This window comes from Cryptomeria japonica, chromosome 6, assembly GCF_030272615.1.
Source record: "Cryptomeria japonica chromosome 6, Sugi_1.0, whole genome shotgun sequence".
NCBI classification, from domain to species: domain Eukaryota; kingdom Viridiplantae; phylum Streptophyta; class Pinopsida; order Cupressales; family Cupressaceae; genus Cryptomeria; species Cryptomeria japonica.
In genome coordinates this window covers 44,695,211-44,719,945 of record NC_081410.1, presented here as the reverse complement: position 1 = coordinate 44,719,945, position 24,735 = coordinate 44,695,211, and the positions used below count along the sequence as shown (strand labels likewise).

General features: G+C 35.2%; 1 protein-coding gene across 1 annotated transcript; it reads left to right on the top strand.

Annotated features, from left to right (window-relative positions):
- The first annotated feature begins 881 nt into the window (after positions 1-881).
- On the top strand, positions 882-4,881 carry LOC131072154 (pentatricopeptide repeat-containing protein At2g13600). Its single transcript, XM_058008231.2, has 3 exons — positions 882-3,439; positions 3,560-4,335; positions 4,475-4,881. Exon 1 carries the CDS (start codon positions 984-986, stop codon positions 2,811-2,813), a length of 1,830 nt encoding a protein of 609 aa, XP_057864214.2. The 5' UTR covers positions 882-983; the 3' UTR covers positions 2,814-3,439; positions 3,560-4,335; positions 4,475-4,881.
- Positions 4,882-24,735: the final 19,854 nt, after the last annotated feature.

Genomic DNA, 24,735 nt, shown 5'->3' with positions numbered 1-24,735 from the left:
TTTTTAACGTTTGTCTTGATATAAGGGCCTTAATGCAATAACATATTGACAAGTGACATACACCTATACTAAATTTGGTTCATTCATCCACTTTCCACTCAGTTTACACTAATGCTCATACATTCATATCCTACCTTGAGATCATTGCTTTAAATCATTTTTGTGGGTGCATGATTGATCTAGTTCAACCCTAAAGAGCATGAAAATGAACCTTGAAATTCTAAGTCATCAAAATTCAAATTCTAACTATACACCACTCTCCCTCATTTCCTACTAGTTGTTATTAGTTGACTAAAAACACATTTCATGTGACATGTTGTTAAGTAACGGTATTCAAATATATTGTGCTTTTAAAAATATGAGAAAAATATGCAAGGAATGATCTAAATAATTATAACACACTTCAATTCTAAAGGGCAATAAAGTAATCAAACCTACATGATCATATAGGCCACTTCCATGCTTGTGAATGTTGTCTTTGATCTTTCTCATCACTTTTAATTTAATTTGCTAAGGAGTTTGACCTACAAGAACTCATTCACCTATTGTGTTGTAAAGATCTAGATATCACTTTGACTTCTAAGATACCCAATAGACAAAGACAAACAAATTCTTTGGTACACTTTCTCTCACATTAATTCCTTATAACTTATATTAGCTTTGCATGTCATATCAAGTTCGTGGTAGTCGTATAAGATATTCACAACCAAGACAACCAATTTTCTATAAAAACAAATCATTATTGAACAAAATCAACTATCTATCTTCAATCCTACACTAAATATACCTATTTCATATTTTTATCTATCCCAAGTCTATTATATAAATTTGTTGTTACCTAATTGATTGTATTTATTTAATTAGCCTACATAAGGTGTATTAAAAACCTGTTACATCCTTACAATTTTTTTGAAACATATAACACCAGCTTCTATGTATGGCATTGGCCACCAGCTAAAAAAGTGAAAGATGGAATATAAACAATGGTGTGTAAAAATATTTTCAGTTGCAGTGGGTTTTGGCAAGAACACTGCAACACCATTAAACGACTACTTTTTCTTGGATTCTGCAACTCAAGTTTGTCATTAGAGAGGCGCGTTACTAAACAAACACATCCTATACACCTTGGATACAAAAATATCAGAAAACCCTGCAATAAAGAGAATAAATTGAAGACTACTATAACCAGTTTGAATCCAACACAAAAAGAGGTTGTCATTGCAAACCCCAAAACTTATTGTTCACTCTTGCAGAAATGCGCCGCATTGAAGGCACTGGCGGAAGGCAAGAATGTTCATACCCATGTCATCAAAACCGGATTAAATCATGACGTTTATTTGGTAAATCACCTGATTCACATGTATATAAAATGTGGTGTTTTAGAAGATGCACGTCATGTGTTTGACAAAATGCTTAAACGAAGTGTTGTGTCATTTACAAACATGATTGCGGGGTATTCTCAGAATGGGGACGCTGAGGAGGCCTTAAATCTCTTTCACCAAATGCAACGTGAAGGTATTTCTGGGAATTGCTTTACCTTCGTAAGCATCATCAGGGCGTGCACCAGCATTCGTGCTTTTCAAGTAGGGGAACAGTTCCATGTCCATTTCATTGAAGTAGGGCTTGATTCAGATATAGTTGTAGGCACTGCTCTTGTTGATATGTATGCTAAACGTGGTAGGATTGAAGATGCACGCAATGTGTTTGACAAAATGCCTAAACGAAATATTCTATCGTGGACTGCAATGATCATGGGGTATGCGCAATATGGCCCCCTTGATGAAGCACTTAAACTTTTTAACCAAATTCCTGCAAGAGACTTGGTGTTGTGGAATGCAATGATTGGCGGATTGGTTCAGAATGGGTATAGCAACGAGGCGTTGCAACTGTTTTATGAAATGCAGCGTTCTGGAACAAAAGCAGATAGGATTACTTTTGCCAGTATTCTCCGAGGATGTGCCAACCTTGCAGTTCTATTACATGGTAAGCAGGTTCATGCTCATATTGTCAAAAGTGGATTTGAACTAGATGTTGTAGTTGGGAGTGCTCTCCTTGACATGTATGCTAAATGTGGGAGTGTAGAAAATGCGATGGAAGTGTTTGACAAAATGCCTAGACGAAATGTTGTCTCATGGAGTGCTATGATTTCAGCATGTGCTCAGCATGGGCACGGAAAGGATTCTCTTCAACTGTTTAAGAAAATGCAAGAGGCAGGCATTAAAGCTAACATAATTACCTTCGTTGGTTTGCTTTCTGCCTGCAGTCATGTTGGGTTAGTGGACCAGGGTCGCCGCTACTTTGATTCTATGAATAAAGAATATGGGCTCATTCCAACAGTAGAGCACTATAGCTGCATGGTTGACCTTCTTGGACGTGCCGGATTCTTGGACGAGGCAGAGGAAATTATCCACAGGATGCCAGTTGAGCCGGATGCAGCTGTTTGGGGAGCCTTGTTGAGTGCCTGCAGAACCCATGGAAACATGCGACTTGCAAGGCATGCAGCAGAACAACTTCTGCGGTTGAAAGTACAAGATAGTGCAAGTTATGTGCTTTTGTCAAACATCTATGCTTCTCTGGGATTGTGGGATGATGTAGCTAATGTGAGAAAATTGATGAAAGATAGGGGATTGAAAAAGCAGCCTGGATGCAGCTGGATTGAAGTTAAGAATAGTATGCATGTGTTTATTTCAGGTGATAATTCTCACCCTCAAATAGATGAGATTTATGCAATGTTAGAGAGACTAACTAAGCAGATGAAAGAGGAAGGATATGCACCCAACACAAGGGTTGTGCTGCTCGATCTGGAAGAGTAGTGAAGGGAAAATTTCTTTGGGATCACAATGAAAAGATGGCAATTGCTTTTGGAATTATTGCAACACCTCCGAGAATACCATCCGAATCTTGAAAATCCTGCTGTTGCCACGCTGCCATCAAGTTCGTTTCTAAGATTGTTGAATCCAAAATTATTTAAAAGATGCTAACTGTTTTCAACATTCTCATTATGAACAGTGATTTTGTGGGAACTATCGGCGATGGCTGAGAGGCACATGTCAGACATAGGTTTCTGAAAAAGGTATTTCTCAGACCATGGGCTACCGCTATATATCAAATATCTTAACAAAATAATGCAATTTTTGGCTGTTGGTGAGGCCAACATGTATTACGTTTCTCGGATAATGACAAGAGAATACAGTTTTTGGCAGTTGGTAAGGCCAACATTTATTACATTTCTCAGATCATGGACTATGTATTACATTTTGGACAAGAGAATGCAGTTTTGTCTGTTTGTGAGGCCAACAAATGCATACATATTGTACCAATGATGGATAAATTATACGGATACAGGACCAAATTTGTTCTGTTGTAACATTGGGCAGTGGACTGGAAATATCTTTGCAAGATTTCCCTTAATGATCAAGATTCAAAAATAACTAATAGGGTATGCACAATATGAATCAATTAAATATTCAATTTTCATAATAGAGTTAGATACTTTCAATTAGCTATGCTTTTCATCTTTACTCTTATGGTTTGTACCTGTTTTTTTGTCAATTCACAGGATGGTCAGATTTGAAGTTTAAGCCATCAAAACCCCCTACAGATATGGAGTTCTTCTAAGAGATCAACTATATAAAACCTTTGTGAATTGCATGGAAGAATGTTTATTATTTAATGATTCATCGAATTTGATCTGAACAATGTTAACTACATGTTATTTATGATGCGATATTCCTTTTGTAATTTGTGTAAGGTTGTCAGGTTTTCAGTACATGTATGATATGATAAGGTAACCTTTGCAGTATTATAAGTACGAGCAGTTTGCCCAGGGCATTTGAAAACGATAAGTAGACATTTATTCTCTGTCAGTGATAAGTATAATTTTCATAAGCTAAGCATTAAAATATTCTGTATATGAGATGGGTTTTTTTATATGATATGCAATGATGAGGAAATAGGATGTCTTGAACTTGTATTGACATATAAAATGCGTCATACACTAAAATTCAGTTGCAAACTTTTTCCTTTCAAGCTGCACCATCACGTTTCTTCTGTGGTGATAGAAATTGAGAAATGCTACTACATTGAATGTATGGCACATGGTTCAATATAATTCAAGTTTCAATAGAGATCTGTTTTATTTATTTTTGATGCAGAGGAATCAGTACTAGCAGGGACCCCATTTGTGAGGTCCTAATAATGGGGCTCCTATAAACCTTTGGCCGCATGAGCTATGCTTACTCATGCAGCAATTGAAGCTGGGGATTTGAACCTATGACCATTATCCATGTCTTTCAACGGCATAACTGTACAGTCTACACCCCATGGGCAATTGAGGTTTGTTTTATAATTCTGCAGAGAATTAATAATATATCTTTACATTGGATTTACCTTACACATATTTCTGTGCATTGTCATTGGAACAAGGATCAAATGTTATAACGATGCTTAATAATCCTTCATACACTGCTTGCAGGTTGGAGATTGTATGGGGAACATGAACGGGTTGATCCAAAATAAATTGTTAGTATTATTGCACCAATTGTTCACATGTTACACTCAATTTGTGGAAACTAATCATGCTATATGTCTTACGGTAAATCTAGGAAGTAGGACTAGCTTATTGTGGGAAACCATTTTTTACTTTTCCTTAAAAAAGCATCATGGTAGTTGCTTAGACCGGAAGCCTTACCTTTATAAGGTGCTTGGAAGCCTGTTAGCTGCCACATATATATTATTATTTAGGATTCAAAACAGCTAAAAATGTAGTATTTTTCAACTTTGTAAGCCTAGAATGTATGGGGAAAAGAGACATGCTCTTTTACTGCTATGACACATGTCTGCTGACACCTCTTTTACATATACAGACTGGATAAATTTATTATGTTTTCTGTTTCTTGATCTGAATTCTCCCCTAGTTTGAATTCATCCAATTTATTGTAAAATAAGGCATACTAAGAGAATAGGACATACTACTTCTATGTAACCAATTAAGCTTGATTATTTTTAATTCGATGGTCTCAAGTAAATGTTTTTTCAAATTTCTCATAGGGAGCTATGGAACCTTGGTTGGCTTTAAACAGCTTAATTTAAGGTAAAAATCCTCTATGTTTAAATACTTTGGGGATCTAAGCCTGCTGGGGCTTAACCTGGGCTTTTTGCCTGGCGATGCCCAATCTCTATTCTGTTTTATTTTGCAATTCTTCTCAGGCAATCTGGTTCTCAAGGTTTTTATAATATAATAAAAAACTTTTTTTCTGATTGGCATTAAGATAGGGGTATCCTCCAAATAATCCAAATGAATTGTCTGATTTCAGACAGAAAAAATAAATATACAATATGATTTCCTCCATTCAAAACCTCATGTTGTATTGTGTTGACCACAAATTAGCCTCTTTTACTATCACTACATGTCTCTTAACTCTCATTATTTTTTTATTTCCTTTAGCGTTTTGAGCTTAAATAAACCATGCCAAGTTGATGTGAAAATAGAAATCTTTTATGTGCATCTTGCAAAGGAATGTTACTCTTTGATACAAATACAATTAATAATGACCACAGTTTCTGATTTCAAAGCAAAATTAGAAACTCTTTAGTTGATAAATGATAAACTAAATAATAACTAATCTTTAGCTCATTATTAACCCATTCAATTGACATATCTTATAATTAGCATTGGGTTCGTGATTTTCAGTTATGTTCCTTCATATTTTTCTTTCTACATCATCTCACATTTCTTTGCACTAGAAATCTCATACCTTTCAACCTGTATCACTCTGATTTCGCTAACATTGTCAAATCTTCCTTAAATTTAGTGTGTGCTATTGTTCCACGAATTATCCCAGAAACTAGTCTAGCCCTTATCTGCCGTGTTAGGATTTTGCATTATGATATTTGTTAAGGAAATAATATAGTACCGAACTTGAGGACCCTTGGGAACACCTTTCCATGTGAAATGTCTTTTTAGTTTCGTTGGATCTAGGAGTGTCATCCTTGGCATTTTGCTCCAAGGTTGACATTTTCCATCAAAAGTCTCCATGTTACCTTTGCCTGAAAGCCGAAAGTAATTCTTTTGCAATTCTAAATTCTTCATTCCAACCTACACCACTCCTCTCCCCTAAATTTTTGAGGGCTCCAACACAACATCATTTAATCAAAGGGACCTTCTTATCTGGTGATGTTACCTGTTCAAATAAATTATTAATGATTCTGTCCATTCTTTGAAAAACGCATATTGGGACCTTTAGGATGGAGAAACATAAAAAGGAAGGACACAAAACTGATGTGAATCTATCATCCCTATTGAGCTATATACTCCTCCAAAATGAGTTTGGATTTTAACTCTTCAAACAAAATTTCCTCACAAAAAACAAAGGTATCCCAAGGTACTTGCCATGGAGGAAATTTCGAAGCTTAATCTATTTGTTATCCTGATACTTACATTGAAGACCTTTGACTTCTGGCATTAATAGATTGGATTGAATCATTTGCATCATTGTCTAGTGTTACTTCAGTGTCTTCTACACCATATACTAAGGATTCTCTAAACACATGGGTGTCATCAATAATATTTATATGGGAAAGTGGGGATAAAGAGAAAGGAATGTAAACATGTTTTGATTCATTTCTTTGGAATTTAGAAAAGATAGCCCTTATATATTTAGCCAAGATCCGAAAAAGCTATAGGGAAAGTGGGCACCCTTGTCTTAGGCCCTTTGACTAACCAAGGTTGTCGGTAGGTCTACTACTGATAAAGACCATTTTGGGAGTGAGATGCAGATGTATCCTACTGTCAGTTTGCCTTCCCAAAGCAAAATTTCTTCATAACCCTTAGAGGAAACCCTGGTCGACCTATTCATATGCTTTTCTATATCAGTTTTCATAATCATTCATCTTCTTTATTTAGCTTCAAGGTGTTTGTTATCTCATGCGTAGTGATTACACCTAAGTTTCTTGTTTGTTGGTTGGTAAAAACCTTCCTTTGGGGGGAGGACAAGTTTCATACTTACAGCCCTACCCTTTGTAATGACTAAAAGAAAAACTTCATTCGAGAGTATGTTGAAAATTTGCAAGGATGAGGATTTGTGTATTTTGGGGAATAGGGGTCATAAAAGTTCAAGTAAAATTTTCTTATATTCTTGTCGATCTTGATATCTTAACAACAATAGCACCATCTCTTTCCACAATTCCAAAGAGTTACTGGAAGAAGTCAACTGAGCAACAATTCATCCTATGGGAATTTTTTTCTTAATTTTCACCACTCCCTTTATTTCATTCTCTCAACATTTCTCTAGGTTTCTGATTTGAGGTCAGAATTCCAAAGAGTTATTGAAAGAAATCAACTGAGCAACATGGGATTTTTTTCATAATTTTCACCACTCCCTTTAGTTCATTCTCTCAACATTTTTCTAGGTTTCTGATTTGGGTATAATCAATCAAAGATGGAACATTGTCCAGAATCTAATCCCACAATTTGATTTGATTTATGAACTCAATAGTGAGGATATTTTATTAGTTTGGAAGTATGTGATCAGTTCCGTTGTCAAATGTTTGTTCCTAGGTAGGTTCAGATATTTAAATTTGAATTAGGTTCAAATATTTGAAAGTGAATGATTATCTATCAAGGACAGATACTGGTTATGTGGGGATCCAAAACATAAAAATAAAACTTCTGGTCTATTTCACCATCTTTTCTCTCATTCTCTCCCATGGAAACATAAATGCATCTCAAATTCATATTATCTGCTATAAAGTATGATATATGTTAAGATATCAAGTTTCCACAATCTATATTGTTGATATATATTGTTACTAAATTTGATTGTATGAATGATATATGTTATCTTACCATTTAATAATGTTCTTGCACCTCTCAAGGATTTTACATTACATGCTTTTACAGATTTTTTAATCAAATTAATTGATTTTTTACTTGATAATATTAGACGTTTGTTTTTTGTTTTTCTTATTTGTTTTCTGGATCAATATTATAGAATTTATAAAGGCAATGAACCTATGTCCCCTCGACATCTTGCTTAAAACCCTCCTCCAGTTAGAAAGGAAGTTATCACCAACATAAATAATGAAATCAAATAATTTGTTGCTTCCCAAGATGCTTAAACATACAGCCAATTCTTACAAGAAGTTAAACATGTTCCTAGTTGTGGTAATGAGATTGATGCCTTTGATGACTTGCAGGCTACCAAGACATTAAAGTACTCAACTGGCATTTCATACAATCACAAAGACCTTGATATTACCGAAGAAAAATTAACTGATTATATTTCCATCTTGTGACGAGGCAGTGAATAGATCCTTCAAATCCTAATTTTTCTATTAAGCAATACACCCATCTGTAGATTTGTAGCACCTGCTGGGACTGTTGATGGATCGTTTTTGGAAAACCACCCAACATAAATCTTGGAATGATAATTCATAATATCGCTGTAACCATCATAATAATCTATTGTCAACGTAGATCAATATTAGAATAGGAGAAATATATTGGAAATTGATTGATCTATTTTTTAGGGATAATCTGTGCACAATATTGAAACATTGGATGTGCACATAAAGCATTATACCTTGAGGAAAAGTTTATAATTATGTCTTAAGATTGTAAAAGTAGGAAAGTCATGTGCTTATATAAGTGCCCTCATATAAGTTCGTTTTAGGAGTTCACATATTTCATAGAGATTCAAGATTCTAGTAGAACAATAGGAGGTAGTATAATTATTATGGTTATTCCCTTGTCTATCATGGGAAAGGGTGGTCTTAGTGTATTTCTTTATGTTGACAATGAATCTGCAATTTGCATGTGTTATATCTATGTATTTGGGAGTTTACCATGTTGTGTTAGCATATATGCATGCGAAGTTATGATTGTTTATGGATAATATTATGTGAAAAGGTTTATTGCTTCCTTATCCTGGCATTTAACATAGATCAAGGTCCTCTAAATCCTCAATGCAACTTGTGTGAGTTGCCACTGTGGAGGTTGATAGGCCAATGTATAGTTAGTCCTTTTAAGTGCTAGCTTATGTCTCAAGTGTCGAACCTGAATAGGCCAATATTTTGTCCCCATTACTGGGATCCATCTAATGTTTCAAATCGTTAGGGAAAGTCCAGGTTTAAAAAAATACTTGCTGGGTTTAATAGTGAAGCCATTTTATGGAACTCAGAAATGAGGTTTATGGTGCAGAGCTATTTTGACTTTGCTGCATTTGTTTGAGGACAACGGTGTGGGGTACATTCATAGATCATTTTTATTTATTTATACAAGTAGGTATTTGCTCCCTTTCGGTTGAACTATTAGCATGAATTCTTGTAATATTGGCATTTTATTACTGGACAGTGAGAATCAACTGAGACATGAAAAAACTTAACAGTCGTAACGCTAAAAGAAATGGAAGTGGTGAGTTGGGTGTTAGAGGAGATGGCACTGATAAGAAAATAGAGATCTACGAGCAAGAAAATCATGAAACTTATTAGGTTGAGAAGCCATCTATGTATAGAAAGTCAGGGAAGTCATTGGTTGAACACAACACAATAAGTATGGTATGATTAGTTTTTAATATTTTGTGCATCATATTGATGCCTTCCTACTCTTGAATATAGAAAGCTCGTAGTTCAAGCAGAACTGGAGTAGCAATTTAGGGAGAAAGAAAGATGATAAGGATTTTCTTTTCTGTCCTGAATATAGGTTCTGTACTTGGGTTTCCTTGAGGAATAAGGAGAGACATTATATAATTAAGGAGATGTTTTGTAAGAGATAAAGGGATCTAAATGATACTTAGAAGTGAATTAAAAGCCTTGAGTGACACATTATATGGAATGGGAAAGATGGGATATTCAGTTAGTTGAAGTGGTCTTCATGGCGCAATTTAATTAAATTAAATATAGAGCCTCTAAAATTTTGTGTAGGGAGTAGTAAGATGGTAATATTATTTTGAGCAACCACTTATTTTGTTATGGACTACTTATTTTAAGGAAATGACTTAGATATTTGATGGATGAAAATTAAATAATTATGGTTTGATTATTATGTACTAGATGGATGTAATTGTTTAATTACTATTGGCACCAAGACCTCTATTTTTGAAACAAAAGTCATAGCTTATCTATAGTGATGACCACCTTTTGAGTTGTCCTATATAACAAGTAAATCTAGTATAGATGGTTTTGATGAGCTTTGGAGGAGATAATATATGTTGATTTTGATGTAGATGTTATACTAGTTTGTACAGATAGGATGGTCAAGTGTGAGCATGGATTGCATGTGTTCACAAAAGATATATAGTCAATATTACATCACAAAGCATAGAACTGGAGGCATGATCTTAGTTGATAACTTCCATATGCATGATGACTTTCCCTATGTACTTGATCATACATAAAAGGCTGGCCAGAATATATAGAGGTGCATAACATAACCTTGTAGGACATGTCACATAGAACATTTATACGTGGATGATGGTGTCTAGCATTGTACCATAGTTTAAAGCATTTGAATAGAGGATTAGCATAATAACTTTACATTTGATTTTTCATTGGTTTGAATGAGCTCTCTATATAGCACTTGTTGAAAAATGTTGTCATTGATGTCAAAAGGCTAGCTATGGAGGGGAGTTTATAAAATGCATAAATTGGTTGCCATCATATGTTTGCCTCCTAAGGTGCAAGAAAATTATAAGTAAAATAAATTAAATAAATTGTTGCTAAGGGCTCACCCTTAGACTCTTGGCACATTTCCCAGGGTGTTATAAAATTGTAAAATAAATATTTATGATACTTATGGTTACCCCCCCTCTTGGAGTCAATCCATTTGTGGGAGTTAAAATGCATTTAAATATTGTTTCCAAGAGGGACGACCTCCTTGAGAGGTGTGCCCAAACTTGGGTTGCAATTAAGTTAAATAAATAAACCTTTTTTTCTTGTGTTGACCTCATGGAGATGAGTGCCCACTTTGGTGAAAAGAAATAAAAATAAATCAAATGCTATCTTGGCTAACTTGTATGAAGGATCGCATCCATTTGTATATAAAAAGGAGATCATTTAGAATTCAAATCATCAAGCATTCATTGAATATTATTACCATTCATAGTAGATCTAGAGTAGACCTTAGAAGCAAACCTAAAGTTAATGTACGAGCAAACTTTTAAAGTGAATTATTGCAAACCTAAGAGAAGAATTAAGGGTAAATAATTGCATACCTAAGAGTGGAATATAAGGGCAAATTATTGCAAACCTAAGAGCAAAATTCAAGGACAAATTATAACAGACTTAAGAGAAAACTCGAGGGAAAATTATTACAGGCCTAAGATAAAAAATTAAGGGTGAATTGTTGTAGACCTATGAACAAAATATATTGAAGATCATAAGTAGATTTCAAGAAACATATTTGAGTGGATTTGTCAAGAAGGATTTGTTGGATATTGTTGGTTATTGTCGCTGCCAGGATATGTTGTTGTCATTGATGTCAACATATTCCTGTGTATTGCTTCGGTGACTGTAGATTGGGAAGATCTTATGATCCAGTTTGAAGTGTTGTTTTTGCTGATCACTGTTTTGCAGTATTCGGTACGTCCTTCGGTATATTCCAGTGTGATCAGATCTTGTGCTGAGTTTTTGGGATATTGCTTGGGACGGTCTTGTGTATCTTCATTTCAGATGGATCGTGATTTGGTGCTCCGCAAGTTATCTTAAGTCATGGCAGTTGCTGATTGGTTGTGTTCTTGAGCTTTCAGACATTGATCGATGAAGATTTGATAAGTGGTGTTGGTGCAACTATTCCCGATGATTCTAACGTGCTTGCTGGCGTTTCCTAGTCGTGTCCTATTTGTTTTGGTGATCCGCATTGATCGTTGTGCGAGTTATTGGTGGTTTCTATGAATTGGTGATAATTTTTCGTGTTATGCGGTTTTCTTGGTGGTGTAGCGTGTTGCGGTTGATCGTGGAGTGATTTTTGGTGGAGATGAGCATTTGGGAATTTGATTTAGGTCCATGTTATGCTATGCAAATCATTATATGGGTCTGGTGGTCGATCTTCGTATCGTGTGATGTAATTTTGTAATTGAGGGTTGATGGTTTAGCTGACCTTGTTATCAAGGTTGATGAATTGTATATATAGGTGATATATTCATGTAATTTAGGTGTCAAGGTTATGTCTGCATTATCAGAGAGAGGTTTATGTGCGAACAAGTGATTCATCCTTTGGTGTTGTGATTGAGGAGAGATTGGTGTTGCAGAGTAGACATATGTGTTTAACCGAAACTGTAATCAAGCATTTGGAGATGCTATTCTTTTAGTTCATTTCTTTCGGATTGTTGTCCGAATCTTGTTGTAAGTCAGCGAGACTTCCTTAAGGGTTGTAGCCTTTCGGGCCATTATATTTGAGTAGTGAGCTCTAAGCAGTGTGCCTGAATGCATGCACATTCCACATTGTAATATTTTCACATACTATTGTAGAGTATCATCTTATTGTGGGTAGGTTCCCATTTTGGTTTTTCCCTTAACCGGGTTTTCCACGTCAAAATCCTAGTGTTGCGCTTTCAATTTTCTTATTTCTCTTATTACTGCAGTTTATATGTGTTTTGTGATTAAGTTTTATATTCCAGTGAAGACTAATTCACCCCCCTCCCCCCATTTCAGTCTTCCTTCTTGGCTGTTGCTAACAAGTGGTATTAGAGCCTGGTTATGGGTTCAAACCCCTTGGTTACATTAGGAGGAATTGTTGCGAAGTGTGTGCCCTTGGTCTCCTTGTGTTGTGCAACACAACGCTAGGGTTTGTGACATAAGTCTAGTGGTTGTATCGGACATTAACAGGTCAATCTTTTGGTGCAACGACAACCACACTTGAAAGACAAGTTAGGGGTATCCACCCCTCCGGATGAGAACTAGATGCATTGAGTTGCATCAATCCGCTAGACTTCATAGTCTTATCCTTTTATCTGGATTGGTGTATTGGTGTTGCTCCTTTGCTGGAGTAGTATGTGTTTTGGGGAGAGAGATTCATGTTTTATATCCTAAGGGGGGGAGTAAGTTTGGTTTTCTGTTTTGAGATCTTTGCCATTGCTGTCAAAGGGGGAGAGAGATCATGTAAAAAACTTCTTTCTATGTCTCGATCTTAAGGGGAGTTTGTTGGAGATATCTTCTTTCTTTGCATTGATTGTTTTTCACATTCATATGTTGCCATCAATGCCAAAGGGGGAGATTGTTGGATATTGTTGGTTATTGTTGCTGCTAGGATATGTTGTTGTCATTGATGTCAACATATTCCTGTGTATTACTCTGGTGATTGCAGATTGGAAAGATCTTATGATCCAGTTTGAAGTGTTGTTTTTGTTGATCACTATTTTGCAAAATTCAGTATATCCTTCAGTATATTCCGGTTTGATCAGATCTTGTGCTGAGTTTTTGGGATATTGCTTGGGATGGTCTTGTGTATCTTCATTTCAGATGGATCATGACTTGGTGCTCCACAAGTTATCTTTCTTCGTGACAGTTGCTGATTGGTTGTGTTCTTGAGCTTTCAGACGTTGACCGATGAAGATTTGATAAGTGGTGTTGGTGCAACTGTTCTTGATGATTCTAACATGCTTGCTGGTGTTTCCTAGTCGTATCCTATTTGTTTTGGTGATCCACATTGATCGTTGTGTGAGTTATTGGTAATCTCTATGAATCGGTGATGATTTTCATGTTATACGGTTTTCCTGGTGGTGTAGCGTGTTGCGGTTGATCTTGGCATGATTTCCGGTGGAGATGAGCGTTTGGGAATTTGATTTAGGTCCATGTTATGCCATGCAAATCATTATATTGGTCTGGTGGTCGATCTTCGTATCGTGTGATGTAATTTTGTAATTGAGGGTTGATGGTTTAACCGATCTTGTTATCAAGGTTGATGAATTGTATATATAGGTGATATATTCATGTAATTTAGCTGTCGAGGTTATGTCTGCATTATCAGAGAGAGGTTTATGTGCGAACAAGTGATTCATCCTTCGATGTTGTGATTGAGGAGAGATTGGTGTTGTAGAGCAGACATCTGTGCTTAACCAGAATTGTAATCAAGCATTTGAAGATGCTATTCTTTCAGTTCATTTCTTCCAGATTGTAGTCTGAATCTTGTTGTATGTCAGTGAGACTTCCCTGAGCGTTGTAGCCTTTCGGGCCATTATATTTGAGTAGTGAGCTCTAGGCAATATGCCTGAATGCATGTGCATTCTCCATTGTAATATTTTTACATACTACTGCAAAGTATCATTTTACTGTGGGTAGGTTCCCACCATGGTTTTTCCCTTGACCATCTTTTCCATGTCAAAATTTTGGTGTTGTGTGTTGTGCTTTCAATTTGCTTATATGTATTATTACTGCAGTTTATCAGATCTGTGTTTTGTGATTAAGTTTTATATTCTGGTGAAGACTGATTCACCCCCCCTCCCAGTCTTCCTTCTTGGATGTTGCTAACAAGTGGTATTAGAGCTTGGTCATAGGTTCAAACCCCTTGCTTGCGTTGGGGGGGGGGGGGGGGGGATTGTTGCAAGGTGTGCACCCTTGGTCTCCTTGTATTGTGCAACACAACGCTCGGGTTTGTGACATAGCTTAACCGCCTCCTGTAGATTCTATGTCTAGTGGTTGTATCGGGCATTAATAGGTCAATATTTTGGTGCAATGACAACCGCACTTGAGAGACAAGTTAGGGGTATCCACCCCTCCTGATGATAACTAGATGCATTTAGTTGCATCAATCTGGTGGACTTCAAAGTCTTATCCTTTTATCCGGATTGGTGTGTTGGTGTTGCTCCTTTGTTGGAGTAGTCTGTGTTTTGGGGAGAGAGATTCATGTTTTATATCCTAAGGGGGAGAGTAAGTTTGGTTTTCTATTTTGAGATCTTTGACATTGATGTTAAAGGGGGAGAGAGATCATATGAAAAACTTCTTTCTATGTCCCGATCTTATGGGGAGTTTGTTGGAGATATCTTCTTTCTTTGCATTGATTGTTTTTCACATTCATATGTTGCCATCAATGTCAAAGGGGATATTGTTGGATATTGTTGAATATTGTTGGTTATTGTTGCTACTAGGATATGTTGTTGTCATTGATGTCAACATATTCCTATGTATTGCTCCGGTGATTGCAGATTGGGAAGATCTTATGATCCGGTTTGAAGTGTTATTTTTGTCGATCATTGTTTTGCAGAATTCGGTAATATCCTCTGGTATATTCCGGTGTGATCAAATCTTGTGTTGAGTTTTTGGGATATTGCTTGCGATGATCTTGTGTATCTTCATTTTAGATGGATCATGATTTGGTGCTCCACAAGTTATCTTTCTTCGTGGCAGTTGCTGATTGGTTGTATTCTTGAGCTTTTAGACATTGACCGATGACAATTTGATATGTGGTGTTGGTGCAACTGTTCCTGATGATTCTAGTGTTCTTGCTGATGTTTCCTAGTCGCGTCCTATTTGTTTTGGTGACCCGCATTGATCGTTGTGCGAATTATTGGTGGCTTCTATGAACCGGTGATGATTTTTCGTGTTATGCATTTTCCTGGTGGTGTAGAGTGTTATGGTTGATCTTGGCTTGATTTCCGATGGAGATGAGCGTTTGGGAATTTGATTTAGGTCCATGTTATGCTATGTAAATCATTATATTGGTCAGGTTGTCGATCTTCGTATCGTGTGATGTAATTTTGTAATTGAGGGTTTAGTCGACCTTGTTATCAAGGTTGATGAATTGTATATATAGGTGATATATTCATGTAATTTAGGTGTCGAGGTTATGTCTGCATTATCAGAGAGAGGTTTATGTGCGAACAAGTGATTCATCATTTGGTGTTGTGATTGAGGAGAGATTGGTGTTGCAGAGCAGACATCTATGCTTAATTGGAACTGTAATCAAGCATTTGGAGATGCTATTCTTTCAATTCATTTCTTCCAGATTGTAGTCCGAACCTTGTTGTAAGTCAGCGAGACTTCCCTGAGAGTTGTAGCCTTCCAGGCCATTATATTTGAGTAGTGAGCTCTAGGTAGTGTGCCTGAATGCATGTGCATTCCCCATTGTAATATTTTAACATATTACTGCAGAGTATCATCTTACCGCGGGTAGGTTCCCACCGTGGTTTTTCCCTTAACCGGTTTATCCACATCAAAATCCCGGTGTTGTGTGTTGTGCTTTCAATTTGCTCATCTCTCTTATTACTGCAGTTTATCAGATTTGTGTTTTGTGATTAAGTTTTATATTTCGGTGAAGACTAATTTACACCCCCCCCCTTCCTCAGTCTTTCTTCTTGGTTATTGCTAACAAGATTAAATCTGATTCAAGAAGAAGATCCAACACTTATCACTTTATATTTTTGGAGGTTGGTACCTCATTTTCAAGGAAAATGGTTGGTGCCTACAAATCATCTAAAGGGGATTGGTGTCTCCTATGAGTTGGTGCCTACAACGATTGTAAGAAGTTTCTAATAAAAAATTAATATTTTTTATGTGGTTTTCTCCCATATTGGTTTCCATGAAAATCGTGTGTTCTTGTGTTTCTACTTGCTTGATCTTGCATTTGTGGTTGCTTAAGTTTTGAAAAGTGAAAGTTTGTTATTATATTGATTCACCCCTCTCTTAATATAATAGTGTTCTCTTCAATTGGTATTATAGTAGGGTCCTTCAAATACAGTCTAACTTCTTGAAGGTAGATCTATAAGAACACTCATGGTTGAGCAAGGATATAGATTCTCATCAAACAAGGCACAATTCTTTGAGGGGACAAATTATGCCTTTTGGAGCATAAAGATGGAAACCTACTTGAATGCCCTAGGATATGATATTCAACAATCTATTGTAAATGGCTACATGCCCTCACCAACTCCCCAATGGATCAAGTCGAAAAGAAACAAAGTGAGAACAATGTGAAATCCAAGCATGCAATTTGGTGTGGATTATTTGAATTAGACTTTGAGAAGTTTATGCATTGGAAAACAACTAAGGACATGTGGGATAAGTTGAAGAATATATATTAAGGAGATGATAAAGTGAAAAAAGGAAAGCTTCAAACCCATGGAAGACAATTTGAAAGCCTCAAGATGAATGAAGAAGATAATATAGCCTCCTATTTTCTCCATCTCGATAAGATCATCAACACAATAAGAGGTATTGGTAAAGAAGTTGATGAACTTGAAATTGTTCAAAAGGTACTAAGGTCCTTGCCTTTAAGATTCGATTCTAAATTTTCAAAAATTGAGGAAATGAAAGATTTAGATAGATTGACAAAGGTCAAGTTGCATGGAATTCTTACTGCCCATGAAATTAGGATTGAAGACAAGCCATTAAAAAGGGAGGTTTCCTTCAAAGTGTCAAGGGAAATAATAAAGTATGTAAACCAAGTGATAGTTCATGGAATGAAACAGATGAAGAAGAAGCTCACTTCATAATAAACCTAAAGAAAGGATTCGGGTAATATCAAGGTTAATTACCATTCAAGTGTTTTAATTGTGATAAAATATGACATTTTGCTTCTAAATGTTCATAGGATAAGAATGAAAGCAATGAGGATGAAGATGATCACTACATAAAGAAAGGAAAGCATCATCAAAAGAAGAGTTACAAGCAAGGTCAATTTGAAAAGAACTCTTGCAAATACACAAAGAGTCTATTCAAGAAAAGATGATAGCTCATTGGAGGGAAGCAACGAAGAAAGTTCCAAGTTGCGAAGGAGAAGAAATACTCTTCATGGAAATGGAAGTAAAGAATGATAAAGATGGTGAGAAAGAACAAAAAGAGGTGTGCAATGAAGATGAAGAGGAAGTAGATCTTGAGGAAGAACTCCATTATGTTGATAGAGAAAATGAGAAGCTTAAGAAAATAATTTTGAAACAAAAGGTACATATTCAAGAGGATGGTGAAGCTCATGAAAAAATAAAACAAAGTCTTAAAAAATTGATTGTAGATTTGAAAGTACAATTAGAAGAGGCAAAAAGGATTGAGGAAGTTATAAGAGATCAACTTAAGGAAAAGGAATCCGATTGTGAATATTGAGAGCTAGAAATCATCTCCTTAAGGAGTTGGAGAAAGATGTTGAATAGTTGAATCAAAGCTTGAAGTTTGACAAAAGCACTAAAATATTCGATGATATCATCAATTCACAAAGGTCACCATTTATTAAAATTAGTCTTGGTTTTATTGAAGACCAAAGAAGGCAAAGGAAGCTACAAGTTCTAAAGCTACAAATTTGTCATAAAGAAGAATGAAAAAAAACAGTTGAAAAGCAACGTCGTAGCGCTCAAGAGTACCACCAAAATGGAAGGCAATGAAGAGGAGAACAAAGAGGGAATAAATTCCCGCAAAAGAACAATCCACCTCCAAAGGCAAACAAGAACAACTTTAGCAAGCCCTTTCATCACAGACAACCATGTATAACCCAAGTTACATTATTCCTTACATGGCTATTATTTTTCATACAATCATTTTGGTCACAAAGCAATATATTATAGAATTCGTACAAGGGATAATATTTGTTTCACCAAAAGGATCTATAATTAATTCACTCTAATGGATTATAACATTATATGCTACAAATGCAACAATTTTGGGCACACAACACATTTTTGCAGAGCTATTTTTTTAATCCTTCAAGACAAAACAAGGATGATGTTCTTAACAAAAGGAAGGATGCATCAACTAAGGTTTGGAAGAAGAAGAAACATGAACAAGAAAAGAAGAAAAAATCCATGTTTGTTCAAATAGCTCTACATGCATGAAACAAAAGAGATAAATTGTTATGTTGATAGTGGTTGTTCGAGTGATATGACAAGTGACACGAGTAAATTTCTCACTCTCAAACAAGTTGATGAAAGTATAGTGAAATTTGGAAACAACACTAAGGTAAATATAAAAGTAAAAGAGACTCTTAGTCTAGATAAAGGGAAAACAAAAATTGAGAATGTCATATATGTTAAAGGGTTGAAGCAAAATCTCCTAAGTGCGAGTCAATTATGTGATCAAAAGAAGACTCTCACATTTCATCCTAGAAGATGTGAAATTAAGGATGGGAAATTGGTTGCAAATGTATATAGAACAACTAATAATCTCTACAACCACATTGAAATTAAAAGCCAAAATTTTTTATGGGGCAATAAAACAAAAGCTAGTTATGACACAAGAGAATGAGGCACCTAAACTCTGACAATCTTGTCAAGATTAGCCATAAGAAAACAATGGGAGATATGACAAGGGTTTCAAAGCCCACAAACATCACCTAGAAGCAATACCAACTCAGTAAGAAAAAAAGATTGAGTTTTAAATGAGAGGAACACTCTACATTGAAACTATTGGAGCTTGTACATATTGAAATTTGTGCTCCAACCAGAACAAGAAACGTGCAAAGAGAAATGTATTTTATGATATTAATTTATGATTACTATAGAATGACTAAGTCACATTTTTTAGAGAAAAATATGAATCTCTTGACAAGTTTAAGGCATTCAAAGCCTTAATGGAGAACGAATCAAGTTTCAAGATCAAATCTCTTAGATCAGATAGAGGAGGATAACTCACCTCAAATGAATTTGAAGACTTCTATGAAAAGCATGGGATAAGAAGACAATTTTTAGCTTCAAGAATTATACAACAAAAAGGGTTGGGGAAAGGAAGAATTGAACAACCTAAGAAAAAGCTAAAACCATGCTATATGAGAAATTTATTTGACACATTTTGGAGAGATGTAGTTCATATAACAGTCTATATTTCGAATTGTGCACAAATCAAAGTAAATGATAGAAAAAAACTATATGAGTTATGGAAAGGAAGACATGTAATAATCAAGTATTTTAACATGTTTGGAAGCAAATGTTACATAATAAGAGATGAAGAAGCTCTTGGAAAGTTTGATTTTAGATTTGATGAAGGAATATTCCTAGGCTACTCCACAAGAAGTAAAACATACAAATTATATAATAAGATGTTACACAAGGTTGTTGAAAGTGCAAATGTGAAAGTAGATGAAGGAAGACACTGTGAATAAGTACAAGAAGATGTTCCTTAAAATGATAAAGTTTACAAAGAAGAGGAAACTAAGGAAGAAATTGAGAAATTCATAGTTGAGCAAAGAGACCCAAAGACACCACTAAGAGCACCATTCAAGACCCCATCCAAATTTCTCTAAAACAATCATCCAAAAGACTTGATCACTAGGGACAAAGATACAAAAATTCGGACAAGAAAGATTTGCTAGTACATCAAAACATGTGAATTGTGCGTACTCTCCAATTTAACAAAACCGAAGAACTTACTAAAGAAGTGAATACAAGATTTGGATAAAGGAAATGGAAGAGGAATTGGATCAAATCGAGAAAAATGTAACTTGGGAACTTGCCCAAAGACCCAAGGACAAGAATGTTGTTGACACTAATTTAGTTTCCAAAAACAAATTGAACGAGGATGGCCAATTTATAAGGAACAAAGCAAGTCTTGCATGTAAAGGATATGCTCAAGCTAAAGGAATCAATTTTGAAGAAACCTTTGCCCCTTTTACTCGTATGGAGTCAATCAGGATGTTTTTAGCCCTTGCTAGTTTTAAGAACTTCAAAGTCTACTAGATAGATATGAAATCAATCTTCCTAAATGGAAACTTGAAGGAAGAAGTCCACATTGAACAACTAGAAGGATTTCTCCTATTAGAGATTGAGGACTATATTTGTAGGCTAAATAAGGCACTTTATGGACTAAAAGAAACTTTGAGGGCTTGGTATTCAGGACTAGACATGTATCTTTAGAGAAAGGCTTTAAATGGGGAATCACAAGTATCAATATTTATATTAAGAATGAAGGATATGATCTATTGATTATTGTGGTCTATATGGATGATATTATTTTTAGAGGTAGAAGTAACAAGATAAACCTAGAGTTTGGCATGAATATGCAAAAGGAGTTCAAAATATCAACTCTTGGTGAGTTTTCCTTCTTCCTTGGGCTGCAAATTTCTTAATTAGATAAGGGAATATTTATTTCACAAACCAAGTATATTAAGGAGATTTTGAATAAATTCAAGATGGAAGACTACAATCTAGTGAGCACTCCCATAGTTACATGATGGATTTTAAGGATCATGAATCTCTTGAGGCTAACCAAACTTATGCATGTCCATGAGTGGAACTTTATTATATGCGATAAATCCAAGGCTTGACATTATGCAAGTAGTTTGATTCATGACATGTTTTTAGGAAACAACAAAGGAAACTCATGTGCAAGCAGTCAAAGAATATTCAAATATCTAAATTAAACAATGAATTTTGGGTTGTGGTATCCAATAGGTGAAGATTCACCCTTACAACATATGCAGATGTGGATTGGGTTGGAAGTGCTGATAATATAAAAAGCACTAGTGGAGGAGCATTCTTTCTTGGTAATAGTCTTGTATCTTAGCTGAGTAAGAAATAGAATTTTATTTATTTATCTACAACAGAAGTGGAATATGTTTTAGCAATAACTTATTGCACATGGGTTATTTGTATCAAATAGACATAGAAGGATATTAAGGTTGAGTATGGGCATCACATCTCCATATTCTATAACAATACAAGTGCAATTAATATTTCAAAGAATCTAGTTATGTACTCCAAGACAAAGCATATTCCAATCAAAAACCATTTCTTAAGAAAGTTGTGGTTGATCAACAAGTGAAGTTGGAGTGCATTGCTACAAAGGAACAAATTGCATAATTATTTACAAAACCTCTTCCCAAAGAGACTTTTGAGTATCTAAGGGATAAATTGGGAGTAATATAACTCTCATCCATCCACTAAGTTCTTTAAGGGAAGCATTTGTTCACTAGGAGTTATTTATTGCCTTATCTTTTTACCTTGGAAACCTTTGCCATTAATGTCAAAGGGGGAAGAATAGAGTAAGGGGGAGAATTTGGTTAGGGGGAGAAGTTATATTTCATTACAAGATTATTTTCTTTATAGGGTTTCCATCAATGGCAAAGGGGTAGATTGTTGAAAAATATTGTCATTGATTGTAAAGTACGACTATGAAGAGGAGTTTATTAGATTTATAAGTTGGTTGCCATCATATTTTCACCCTCCTAAGGTGCATATAAATTATAAGTATAATACAATAAATAAATTTTCTACTAAGGGTCGACCCTTAGGCTTGTGACTCCCTTACCAAAGTGTTTAAAATTTGTTATTTTTTTAAAATTACTATGGTTGGTACTCCTCTTGGATCCAACATATTCATGGGAGTTAAAATGCATTTAATACTATTCCCAAGAGGGATGAACCAATTGAGAGGTGCACCCAAACTTGGTTTTCAATTAAATTAAATAAAAAACTTTTTTTCTTGAGTCGACCTCATGGAGATGAGCTCCCACTTTGGTGAAGGGGAATATAAATAGATAAAAAAGCTATCTTGGCCATCATGTATGAAGAGTTTCATACACTGGATTAAGGGGTGCATTTGCTTATATAAAAATGAGGCCATTTGGGGTCCAAATCATCAAGCATTCATTGAATACTATTCCTATTCATATTAGATCTAGAGAAAACCATAGAAGTAGATCTAAGGTGAATGTATGAGCAAACTTTGAAGGTGAATGTATGAGAAAAATATGAAGTTGAATTATTATAGACCTAAGAGCATAAATAAGGATGAATTATTGCAAACTAAGAGTAGAATTTAAGTGTGAATTATTGTAGACTTAAGAGCAGAATTTAAGGGTGAAATATTGCAAACCTCAGAGAAAATTTTTAGGGAAAATTTGTTGGTATGTGGCAACTAATCATGTTGTTGGGCTTAAATTTTGGTAACTTTGTTAGTCGTGTTTCCCCCCTAAATCAATTAATGGGGGAGTGCATGGGAGGTAGAGCCCCTCTTGCAAGGCCTAGTGGGTCATCCCCCCAACAGGAACCCAAGGGCGGAGCCCATGGTAGGGATCTAGGGGAAACATCTCCAATTGAGGGATCGGGGGCAAATATTGCCTATTATTTAGTAAAGGAGTTGGCTATTGTTTTGACATGTAAACCAACCTTTGTCAACCACCAAAAAGGGTTTGATAAATAGGTTCTTATGTAATGTGAAACACCATTAGATTGTAATTTTCTCTTCATTGCATAATAAAAAAATAAGAATGATTATTTCTCTATGGATGTAGCCCACATTGGGTGAACCACATTAAATCTGTGTATTATTGTGAAATTATATTTTTGCCTCTTTATTTTTGTATTATATTTAATATTGTTTATTTCTCTAGTCTACCTAAACCCTAACAAAATTATTCTAGACCTATGAGAAGAAAATATTGAAAATTATAAGTAGATTTCAAGAAAAATTATTGAGCATATTTGTGGAGGATTAGATTTTATTCAAGAAGAAGATCAAGCACTTACCACTTTATTCTTTTGGAGGCTGGTGCCTCATTTTCAATGAGATTGGTGTCTCTTTCTGAGTTGGTGCTCAATTGTGGAAATTGGTGTCTCTTGTGTGTTGGTGCCTACAAGGATTGTAAGAAGTTTCTAATAGAAAAAACAATATTATGCTATGATTTTCCCTTGTAAGGGTTTCCATGTGAGTCATGTGTTCTTCTAGTATTTCTTCTTGCTTGATCTTGCATTTGTGGTTGATTAAGTTTTGAAGTATTCATATTGTGATTATTTTTTAAAAACTTAAAGTTTGTTATTATATTGATTCACTCCCTAGTATATTTGTGTGCTCTTTGTGCTTCTCACCTCATGTATTTCCTATTATTTCTTCTACAATCATCTTGGATCACATGAAGATATTAATACAAAGACTAAATAGTGAAAAAATCATTGGTCTACATGTGACATCAATGGTTGACTTGCTCATGTTGTCAATTTTGGATGGAAATTTTGTTCTCAACTTGTGTTATGAATGAATCAATTGCTGGATTGTAGATGTATATGTTGAATATCGACCTATTTGTAAACCCTAAAGAGATCCAACCAAAACACTAGATTGAAAAACTAATTCAACAAACAATCAATAGTGATCTAGCATGTAATGTAAATCAAACATAAGACCATAAATATTATACCTTCACATCCATGGTAGGATTTTCTCCATTATTCTCCTATCCTCCATGAGCTTGTATTGTGGTGTTATTTTCTGTTATATTTGTATGCACTTTCACAAGAGATCAAAAAGGAACGAATGTGGTTGTGATGATGTAAGGCTATGATTGTGATGATGTATATGTAATGGATAGAAAATTAGGGTTTCAAAATTTATGCTTTGTAAACTAGGAAATGGTGTAACTTTCACGTGCATCACATTAAAAGGGAGAGTGAGTCAATAGATCCAACCTAAATTCTATTGAGAAGAGGGTTGAATGCAAATTGGACTCTATTACCATTTGTTTGAGTTGAAAATGTAATTAAAAAGGTGTAAATTGAATGTCAAATCTAGGATAGGACTCTCAAAAGTTGCACTTTCAAAAGTTGCATTTTTGCACAAAAGTTGTCAAACACTACAAGTTTGGGATCCACATAATTTGGATCAACCAAACACCACTAAGACACCCTAAAATCCTATCAAACCCAAAACAAACATCAATCTACCCCCTATACACCAAATTGTCAAAATTGGCTTATCAAGTTGCCTAATTTGTGACAATGGTTTACATGGTGGGGTCTTTATTGAATACATGGAACTTGGATAAACACAAGACACTAAGACTAGCACTATTATCCTAGTCTTCATCCTCAGATCCATGGTTTTCTTGTTGAA